The sequence below is a fragment of the Coregonus clupeaformis genome, chromosome 21 (genome assembly GCF_020615455.1).
Source record: "Coregonus clupeaformis isolate EN_2021a chromosome 21, ASM2061545v1, whole genome shotgun sequence".
Classification (NCBI taxonomy): Eukaryota; Metazoa; Chordata; class Actinopteri; order Salmoniformes; family Salmonidae; genus Coregonus; species Coregonus clupeaformis.
In genome coordinates this window covers 18,675,282-18,686,232 of record NC_059212.1, presented here as the reverse complement: position 1 = coordinate 18,686,232, position 10,951 = coordinate 18,675,282, and the positions used below count along the sequence as shown (strand labels likewise).

At 42.7% G+C, this 10,951-nt stretch overlaps 1 protein-coding gene and 1 pseudogene across 1 annotated transcript; one reads left to right on the top strand and one right to left on the bottom strand.

Moving 5' to 3' along the window:
* On the top strand, positions 1 to 7,461 carry LOC121535282 (tRNA selenocysteine 1-associated protein 1-like). The gene is made up of 9 exons (XM_041842178.2): positions 1 to 151; positions 1,907 to 2,004; positions 2,895 to 2,994; positions 3,454 to 3,506; positions 3,716 to 3,847; positions 4,330 to 4,449; positions 4,616 to 4,862; positions 4,990 to 5,035; positions 6,421 to 7,461. The coding sequence occupies exons 1-9, from the start codon at positions 116 to 118 to the stop codon at positions 6,561 to 6,563; spliced, it is 975 nt and encodes a 324-aa protein (XP_041698112.1). The 5' UTR covers positions 1 to 115; the 3' UTR covers positions 6,564 to 7,461.
* Positions 7,462 to 7,820: 359 nt separating this feature from the next.
* Positions 7,821 to 8,994, bottom strand: LOC121534437 (annotated as a pseudogene).
* Positions 8,995 to 10,951: the final 1,957 nt, after the last annotated feature.

The following is a 10,951-nucleotide window of genomic DNA, read 5'->3' as shown; positions in this document are numbered from 1 at the left end:
CTTTGCAACAGCAGTTTCGGGAGGAAGAGCTAGCAAGTCAATTGCCAGCCATTCGTAAACGTAGCTAGCTACATATTCGTATTTATTGGAGACCCTCCGACAATAAACCACCAAGATGTTCAACAGAATGACAAGCCTTTGGATGGGGGATGTATGTTCGCTCTGTTTTAATCATTTTGCACTAACGTTACTGGTAACAAACGTTTTAGCACAGACAATTGTTTTTTGTTAGTTAGCTAACTTAGCTATTTTAGCAACGTAATTTACTAGTTAGCTAACGTTAGATAAGTTTCCCCAAACAATTGTTGTTAGGTAATGTGTATGGTGTTATTTTAAAAACAGGATAAGAAATACAGTCAATGATGTATACGCAGTGTTTACTTCTCTAAAGTAACGTTAACGTTCCCGACAGTTTGGTTAACGTTCGCTTGCTAGTAAGTTATGGTGACGCTGCCCTGGTTGGGCCTAGTAGTAACTATGGCAGCGCCTTGTAATAGTCTACTAGTACTTAGTACTACTAGTACCTAATAACAGCCACTCCTGGGCCCAGGTAGAAATGTGGGTAAACATTTGTTGAATGTCATTCTTTGGCCACATTATTTTTTTGTTTGGTGGTTTATTAGGATCCCAATTAGCTGTTGCAAAAGCAGCAGCAGCTACTCTTCCTGGGGTCCACATGAAACATGACATAATACAGAACATTAATAGACAAGAATAGCTCAAGGACAGAACTACATAAAACCATTTTTAAAGGCACACTTAGCCTACATATCAATACATACAAACTATCTAGGTCAAATAGGGGAGAGGGGTTGTGCCTTGAGGTGTGCATTATCTGTTTTTTTGAAACCAGGTTTGCTGTTTTTGAGCAATATGAGATGGAACAGAGTTCCATGCAATAATGGCTCTATATAATACTGTATGCTTTAATTTGTTCTGGATTTGGGCACTATGAAAAGACCCCTGGTGGCATGTCTGGTGGGGTAAGTGTGTGTTAGAGCTGTGTGTAAATTCACTATGCAAACAATTTGGGATTTTCAACACATTCATGTTTCTTATCAAAAGAAGTGATGCAGTCAGTCTCTCCTCAACTCTTAGACAAGAGAGACTGGCATGCATAGTATTTATATCAGCCCTCTGATTACAATGAAGAGCAAGACGTGCCGCTCTGTTTTGGGCCAACTGCAGCTTAACTAGGTCTTTCCTTGCAGCACTGGACCACACGACTGGACAATAATCAAGATTGGACAAAACTAGTGTCATTTGGCTAGCTAGGTCTATCACTATAATCTACCAGTATTCTCTACATTAATCTCAATTTCCTGGTTTGAGTTTTTATATTTCATGGATATGAATAGAATATTTAAGCAATAAGGCCTGAGGAGGTGTAGTATATTGCCAATATACCACGGCTAAAGGCTGTTCTTAGTCACAGCGCAACTCTGGAGTGCCTGGACAAAGCCCTGGCTTAGTCGTGGTATATTGGCCATATATCACAAACCCCTGAGGTGCCTTATTGCTATTATAAACTGGTTACCAATGTAATTAGAGCAGTACAAATAAATGTTTTGTCATTCCCGTGGTATAAGGTCTGATATACCACGGCTTTCAGCCAATCAGCATTCAGGGCTTGAACCACCCAGTTTATAATTGCAATGGGTATGACAAAACATTTCATTTTACTGCTCTAATTATGTTGGTAACCAGTTTATAATAGCAATAAGGCTTATAGATATATGGCCAATATACCACTGCTAAGGGCTGTGTCCAAGCATTCTGCGTTGCGCATAAGAACAGCCCTTAGCCCTGGTATATTGGCCATATACCACACCCCCTCGGGCATTATTGCTTAACTGTATATCTTACAGACAACTGTACTCAATCATCTTTTTGATCTTCTTTATAGCTGGACCCATACATGGATGAGAATTTTATCAAACAGGCCTTCAGCACTATGGGCGAGACGGCGTATGGCGTTAAGATCATTACCCACAGAGTAACGGGGTATGTTAATCACAGACGTGTTTAATGTAGTGAGTGATATCATGTTTTTAGCTAGCTCTCGAAAACCCTTCTCTCCATGGGGTTTTCAGCCGAAAAGTTGACGAAACAAAAAGGAGAATAGATGAGGTACCACCGTTACACAATTAGAGCAAGCAGGTATGATTTTCTCTTTGGTTTTGAGCCCACAACAATAAGGCACCAGAGCCTGCAATGCTAACACGTTCCCACTAGATAAGAAGTCTGTGAAGAGCATGAGGTGTGGCTAACGTTAGCCAGCTTGAGCTAGCATATTAACTCGGTAGCACAGCTAACGTCGAGAAATGGTTCATTGTGGGTAGTTCCGAAGATATCCTGAAATAAGTTCAGAAATATAACCAGATTGTTACTAAGTCTTTGACCACACTGTGTTGTTACTTTGGTGAGTAAAAACTCATGCTTCCTACCCTTTAATGTTTAGAGCAAGTGTTGGGGTGCTTAATAAAAGTCCCCCGGAAAGAAGATGCCTTCATCAATAGGCGCTAAAGGTAGTTAGCGTATATGAATGGGCTAGTGTTTAGCTTTTGTTTCCTTCTTTGAAAGTAGGCCACTGACCAGTTTGTAATGCACACTGTGTCATTGTATATAGATCAAGCCACTACATGCCCAAATTAGCATCTGTCAGTGTTCAAAATACAATATAATAGGACCCCATCAGCAACAATATCTAACCTAAAACATCACTTGTTCTAGAACCACCTGGTGTAATTTCAGTGAAGTAATTGGTTTAATTACCACAGCGCTGTGAATTGATACTGAAATTCCAAAATACAGTATTTGTGGGAAATTGTGTCCTGTTTCAAAAATGTGGTTGTATCACGTTGTTGTCACTAATACAATCTCTTGTTCTACAGAGGATCGGCAGGCTATTGCTTTGTGGAAATGGCAGACGAAGCCAGCGTTGACCGATGCGTTCACAGACTGAATGGGAAGCTAGTTCCTGGATCAAATCCGGTGAGCACTCATTATAAGCTTGACATTTCTAATATTCATAGTTCATTTAAACAACTTACTGATGTATTAGTGGACAACCACCCTCTCGTTTTAGTTTGATACTTTTTTCAAAATGTGTTGTGGATAGCGGAGCTTCACTAGCATTGGCCCCCACCTTAATTTGAGGTTGATGGAACAGAATATCTCAAATTTACATGACAGCCAAGTTACTGAGCTCCGTTTTCTTCCTGATGAAGGTGGTTGAGGCTGTTTGTAAATTTACTTTGTTTGAAGCTGGTGAATAAACTCTGTTAGGAACTAACTGACGAATGGGATAAAGCCTGTACTGGGTGGTGGAGGTATGTAAACCAAATAAAATGTTCTTCTCTAATATACTCTTTATTTTCTAGCAATATATGTCCTTACTATACGCATTTGTCTTTGAAGGTGCTTGACTGCTTGTTCTTTCTTCCTGTACAGCCCAGAAAGTTTAAGTTAAACTATGCAACTTATGGGAAACGGCCAGAAGCTGGGTAAGCTGTTTAACTTTCTTCCTCATTTTGAGGCATGCCTCTGTTGTTGGAACCTGCAGTAACGTGTTTATTATGTACACTTCACTGTGATATTTTCCACCTACAGAAAAATAGATTGTGAAAAAAGAAACCGCTAGACGGTATGATGTTGGTAACTTAGCACACCTTAGTAATCTCTCTCGCTCCGTCCCTCTCATGCCTCCTCTCAGCCTGGAATTTTCAGTCTTTGTCGGAGATCTGTCTTCAGAGGTGGATGACTACCAACTCCATCAGTTCTTCCTGAAGAAGTACCCTTCCTGCAAAGGAGGCAAAGTGGTCTCTGATCAGTACGGTAACTCCAGGTATGAACACTGAACAGACATAGTCATGTTATTTGGTGATGCCAGTAATGCACCACCTGATTTGAACACAATTTGAATGTAATTTCTGCTTCAGATGGATTAATCTGACGTTTCATTACATTTAAATTCCTTGTAAAATCGCATGACATTTTAACAATATATCTTTATTTAATTGGATTGTGTGTAGACATATTTGTGTCTTGCGTATCTTCACCACTCTTTACCACTGGTATATTTTCCCCAAAATACTGGAAAAGGTTTGTTTCTGACATTTATGCTAAAACTATTGTTTTCCCCATATAGGGTAAGCAAGAGCAACTCACAATTGAAGTGATGCTACTTCATATTAAAAGTAAAACAACAAGTTTCAGTTCTACCATACCATTTTTGTTTTCTAATTAATTACGTGTTTGATTAGCATGATACGGTGAGCCCGGAGAGAATGTGTGCTCAGGGTTTTAGCGTTGTGCTTGGTCTCGCAGAGGTTATGGCTTCATCAAGTTTGGGGACGAGAACGAACAGAAGAAAGCCATCGATGAGTGTCAGAACGCCTCAGGCCTGGGGACTAAACCAATCAGGATCAGCATAGCTGTAAACAAGAGGTATGGTTCTATTACCGTGGAAATTATACAACATTAGGTTTGATTAGTGTCATGCTGGTCACTCTTGGTTGAAAGTTGATCTCGTATGCATGATTGTCCTCCTAACTTGACATCCGCTGAATTTAACATAATCCCCCCCCCGCCCCCATGTTTCCTTGCTTTTTAGCCATAAAATGAACAGCTATAACAACCAGAACCAGAACTCCTACCACAACAATTACCAACAGCCGTACTATCAACAACCCAACCAGAGCTACTACCCTCATTGGGGCTATGACCAGTACAACAGCTACAACTACGGTGGCTACGGTCCCTATGGGGGGTACCCCCCTCCAGGCCCCCATGGGATGATGGGACCCCCACCTCCCATTGGCATGCCTCCCATGCCCACAGACATGCAGACTTCCTCCGAGGTAAGGCTTACTGACAAGCTCCTGGGATCTTTCCCCTCATAATTCTCCATAACTTACCCCTTAATGTAATGATATGTCCAAAAGGGTTCACAATTATTCATTTCAGTTGTCTTGTTTTTCCCGTTAGCAAACACAGGAGCCCACAGATGAGCCTGAAGAAGAGGCAGCAGAAGGTAACTCCTCACTATCCTATTACATGTACTAAAGGAAAATACAATGTGCTGCAGATAAGGTCTTTGTTGTACTTCCTTTTAAATGTATTGTTACCATTGCCTGACTGTTGCATTGACCCTGTAAAACATTGGTCACCAACCAGTCAAGATCACTTTCTGAGTCAAAATGCAAGCCGAGCTCTACCACTCAGATAAAGCCTATGCAACATTAACCAATTAAAGACAGATCTGTAGCAATGAGGTTTGTGCAGTAGGCTATTTTTTGTTATTGTTTTTTTAACCTTTATTTAACTAGGCAAGTCAGTTAAGGACAAATTCTTATTTACAATGATGGCCTACACCAGCCAAACCCGGACGACGCTGGGCCAATTGTGCACCGCCCTATGGGACTCCCAATCACGGCCGGTTGTGATACAGCCTGGAATCGAACCAGGGGGTCTGTAGTGACGCCTCAAGCATTGAGATGCACTCGGGAGCTATAGGCGCAATACATTATTACTGCATATTGGCTATGCTTGAATTGCCCTGCCAATGTTGTTCTTCTCAGACCATTTTGAAATTATATTTTAAAATGTTAGGTATATGATCACACTGGTAATAATAATTGGTCAGTCTGAGGGAAGGGAGCAGCGATGAGGCTGCCTCTCACCCGACTCACCAGCTCTCCCTCCGCTGAGAAAAGGTGGCAGTCTTCCAGCTGATGGCAAAATTCAAGTCGCATTGCATTATTTCTGCCTCATGCACCAATTCATGTTGTTACTCCTATGACCAGAGAAAGTGAAATATTCCTCGATATTAAATGAGACAAACCGCTAATAATAATGCAAGCTTATTGGAACACTTTGCTATACTTACTTATTGCAGCTGCAGGGCTGGTTGTAACGTGAGTGGAAGTAGGGAGAACGTGCATTTTATGGCTTATAAAAGTGTTGACTGTGCTGAATAACAACTTAACCATGAACTTACACATTCATTGAGTCTCTCTAGTCAAGCTTTTAAAAGTTTTTTGTTATATCTCACGATATCAACTTTGCTGTGCGTTCGAGGCTTCTTTTTACAGTCTATGGCTCGAGGAAACTGTGCAGACACGGTGATCTGATTGGCCAGCGGTAGGCCTATAGGTGTACTTGATTTGCTCTCTGGGCCTGCCGGGTAGGCGGAGTTCTACTTTCAGACACATGAAATGGTTCAAAATGGGAACACTGCCTTCCTGGCACTAGGGCTGCTGAATGAAATGCACCTACCGCCAACAGCGCGAAACAAATACTAGGACTTTTTTTTTTTTTTACAGAAATGTTTGGTGATCGACAAGGAATGCCTTGGAGACCACTGCTGTGACTAATGCCTTGGCTTGTTGGCTAATTCTTTATTCTCTTCCCTGCCAGACCCCAACCCTCAGCTGGATGTGGATGCACTGAACACTGAATACATGGAAAGGAGTGAGGAGCTCTACGATTCACTCATGAACTGTCACTGGCAGCCACTGGATACCATCACTTCAAAAATCTCGCCTTTTTCCAGTTCCTGATCTGTTTCAACTTGTCCTATGAATTTAGTATGAAATGTATCTTCTCCAAAAGAGCAAAGTCGCACAGAAAATGTCAGTTTTTTTTATCACCGGTAGACACGCAGCATGTTTCTGCGCTACAGCATTTGCCATTTGTATATATTGTCTACATCCTTCCCTGTCCTTTTTTTTTTTTTTTTTTTTTTTTTTTTTTTTAATGGAAGGAATGTTTTTATTTTTCGCTGTGCACTACATTTTCCTTCTAAATGCTAGCTAAGTCTTTCTGGCAGTGCATTTGTTATTTTTTCAGAAACTGCGTTCTTCCATTTAATTTGTTTTTAAGTTGATTTAAATGAAGTAATCAATCTCCCAGACCTGATTTGTTTGTATTTAACACCATTTTTGGTACCATCTTATCTTCAGGAAGAAAGAAAAACATTTAGGTGTGACTCACTTTATTTTTCACAAATTAAAAACTTCCATTTAAGCTTGTCTTTCAACAGTGTGCATCACACCTTTTACTTGTGCTTGAAATCTATGGGGTTCTTTTTAAAGGTGCAATATACAGCAATCGGTTGCTAAACTTCTAATAGTTCGCCCATATAACCCGCTGTGAAATATATTTTCAATAATCTGTTCGAAGCTGGTGTACCTACCTGAAAGTAAAAATGCAAAAACTAAACTTAAGAAGGTGAAGCATCTACTCTTTAGACTTGCTTTAAATTTGTGATAGATATATAACTCACATTTCTATGTGAATTTGGTCGTGACGGCCAAAGAGTTAAATATTGCCCCTTTTAAAAAATGTGAATTCACCTTTCATTCTCATGATATACAGTTTCTCTATTTGTCTTAGACTTTTTTGTGCCTGGAGCTTTTGGAATAATTATATTATTAAAGCTGACTTGGGGAAAAACAGGACGTTGAAGTTATGTTTGCTATGTATTATCCAATTATGTGACACAGAACAGTGGTGCTTATGCAAAGTTTAACATGTTCAATCAGTGCTATATGTTCAGGTTTGAAAGACTCCCAATCAATTATATGAAGCCTTTCAATTATCATAAAACCGCTTGTAGACAAGTTCACAAATGTCTTCTCAAGTACAATAAGTAGATGACCGTTGAAAGCAGTTTAAAAAAGGACTTGAAATTCTGTTGATGGTTTAATTAGCCTCACTATTACATGAAAGGACAAAGGAAAATCATTAGGCCAACACTTATGTTTTATGAGATGTGCGTATGGCTACAACCATTTCTCCCCCTCTTTCACTCAGGCTTAACCCTCCTCTTTCTTGGTTAAGAGTCCCACCCCTGGTCGTCCAGGGCAATACCACCTGGGTCCGAGGCAGTACCAGCCCTGATACAGACCCCTCCAGCTGAGGAACCCCAGGGCCCCTCCTAGAATCTATGTGGGGAAGTAGGCCAGCAGGCAGAGAAGCAAGAACACCCAGAGGTCCAGCAGGATGACAGAACAAGAAGGCCCGCCCAGAGTCAGGTAGAGCCCGAAAACGGCCGCCTCCTCAGCCACAAGCATAGATACAGCAAGAAGATGTGCTCAGAGACCTCAGCCGTGCCACAGCATGCCATTTCCCACACACAACTGCTTGCACGCCCCCCTCCCGTAGTAGTATGAAGGGCTGCCCGTCCACCATGGGCTGGCCATCTACAGCGCTGAGGGGCTCGTAGCAGCTCCCAGTGGTGTTCTCAAAGACATCCAGGAGCTTCCGGAACCCCACCCACAGCACACCTGACACCACCAGCCAAGAGAGGTGTTGCAGCGAGGGATCTGCGCATTTAGAAGGAGAGGAGGAAGACGAAGGAGCCAACGAAGATGCAGGTCAATCCCCAGCCTGAGCGCAGGAACACTCTCAATCATGAACAAATGACAAGATGATTGGAACATGGTTTTAATTCAGCGCTGGATGCTGATTGGTTTAGAATATGTGGATGCAAACAGACTGGACATACTTGAGAAAAAGGCCTTGAAACCAACAATAAGGCAATTATGCATTATTGTTTGAGCCCATCTAAGTTCTCACCTGTAAAGAAAATGAGTCCTTTTGGCGAAGATACTGTGTTAGGAGACCCACATGCTCAGGGCAGGTCCAAACACGATCAGGCATGACAACAATAGGTGAAAATGGTGACGGAAATTGGAACTTCCCATGAGTCCGGCGGCCTGGTCAGTCAAGACCACCAGAAAGGTATTGAGAAACATCTCAGCTGACTGAATCTGGCCTCAACTGAGACAGGAAATAAGCCTCTTCCTCTGGGTACAAAACCACACCCTATAGTTTATTTGTGTATCCAATGATCCTGTAGGTTGTTGTTCCTGTATTGTTTACTATGCTACTGGGAGTGACCAATCCTGCATGTTATAATCCAAGACCAAGACCTGCAGTTGATGTAAATCAATTTCCATGGAATCAGTCCAAAGGTTTGGTAATTCAATCAAGATGCAATCCTCTACAGGTTTTTGACATTCAACTCTTTTTGTGTAGATTACTTGAATAAAGTGGCAGGTGTCCTACGTTTCAGAAACTAACTTATTTGAATGTATACTGTAACATCCAGTTGTTCACCTCCTGTAGCCAACACAGTTACAGTATCCACAAATATTGCTGTTTTCTGCAGCTGAAAAATATTTTAATCCTGACCTTGACTAGGTTTCCACTCTGGATTTACTTCCACATTTCGCCATGGTTCTTTCTGTTATTTTTGAGGTCACCTCTTACTCATGCAGCATTAGTAAATGTGCTCATCCACAATACAGTAGACCGTGAAGTCCAACCGTTAGAGCTGAAGCTAAAGTTCCCCTGTCCCCCACGCCCTCAGCTCCTGTCTCACCTCCCTTTCACCCTTTCATCAACACCAACAGAGTGGGACATATGTTCTCGCCTGTATATATAATCTCTGTACTGTATTCACACCATCCCATCCACTGATGTTCTCTCCATTCTAGAAAATCAGCTGTTGGGGTAGGCCTAGAAGCCTGTCTCTGTCAATCAGTAGCACTGACGTCTGTAGCCATGAAGTGCTTTGAAAGGCTGGTCATGGCTCACATCAACAGCATTATCCCAGAAACCCTAGACCCACTCCAATTTGCATACCGCCCCAACAGATCCACAGATGATGCAATCTCTATTGCACTCCACACTGCCCTTTCCCACCTGGACAAGAGGAACACCTACGTGAGAATGCTATTCATTGACTACAGCTCAGCATTCAACACCATAGTGCCCTCTAAGCTCATCACTAAGCTAAGGATCCTGGGACTAAACACCTCCCTCTGCAACTGGATCCTGGACTTCCTGACGGGCCGCCCCCAGGTGGTAAGGGTAGGTAACAACACATCTGCCACACTGATCCTCAACACAGGGGCCCCTCAGGGGTGCGTGCTCAGTCCCCTCCTGTACTCTCTGTTCACCCATGACTGCATGGCCAGGCACGACTCCAACACCATCATTAAGTTTGCCGACGACACAACAGTGGTAGGCCTGATCACCGACAACGATGAGACAGCCTATAGGGAGGAGGTCAGAGATCTGGCCGTGTGGTGCCAGGACAACAACCTCTCCCTCAACGTGACCAAGACAAAGGAGATGATTGTGGACTACAGGAAAAAAAAGAGGACTGAGCACGCCCCCATTCTCATCGACGGGGCTGTAGTGGAACAGGTTGAGAGCTTCAAGTTCCTTGGTGTCCACATCACCAACGAACTATCATGGTCCAAACACACCAAGACAGTCGTGAAGAGGACACGACAAAGCCTATTCCCCCTCAGGAGACTGAAAAGATTTGGCATGGGTCCTCAGATCCTCAAAAAATTCTACAGCTGCACCATCGAGAGCATCCTGACTGGTTGCATCACCGCCTGGTATGGCAACTGCTTGGCCTCCGACCGCAAGGCACTACAGAGGGTAGTGCGTACGGCCCAGTACATCACTGGGGCAAAGCTTCCTGCCATCCAGGACCTCTATACAAGGCGGTGTCAGAGGAAGGCCCTCAAAATTGTCAAATACTCCAGCCACCCTAGTCATAGACTGTTCTCTCTGCTACCGCACGGCAAGCGGTACCGGAGTGCCAAGTCTAGGTCCAAAAGACTTCTCAACAGCTTCTACCCCCAAGCCATAAGACTCCTGAACAGCTAATCATGGCTACCCGGACTATTTGCACTGCCCCCCCACCCCATCCTTTTTACGCTGCTGCTACTCTGTTAAGTATTTATGCATAGTCACTTTAACTCTACCCGCATGTACATATTACCTCAACTACCTCAACTAGCCGGTGCCCCCGCACATTGACTCTGCAACGGTACCCCCCTGTATATATAGCCTCCCTACTGTCACTTTATTTTACTTCTGCTTACTTCTTTTCTCAACACTTTTTTTTGTTGTTGTTTTATTT

Coding starts and splice junctions, on each gene's coding strand:
- LOC121535282 (XM_041842178.2), top strand. CDS start 116: ATGTTCAACAGAATGACAAGCCTTTGGATGGGGGAT. Junction 3,848..4,329: donor GATCAGTACGGTAACTCCAG/GTATGAACACTG, acceptor TTGGTCTCGCAG/AGGTTATGGCTTCATCAAGT. Junction 5,036..6,420: donor TGAAGAAGAGGCAGCAGAAG/GTAACTCCTCAC, acceptor CTTCCCTGCCAG/ACCCCAACCCTCAGCTGGAT.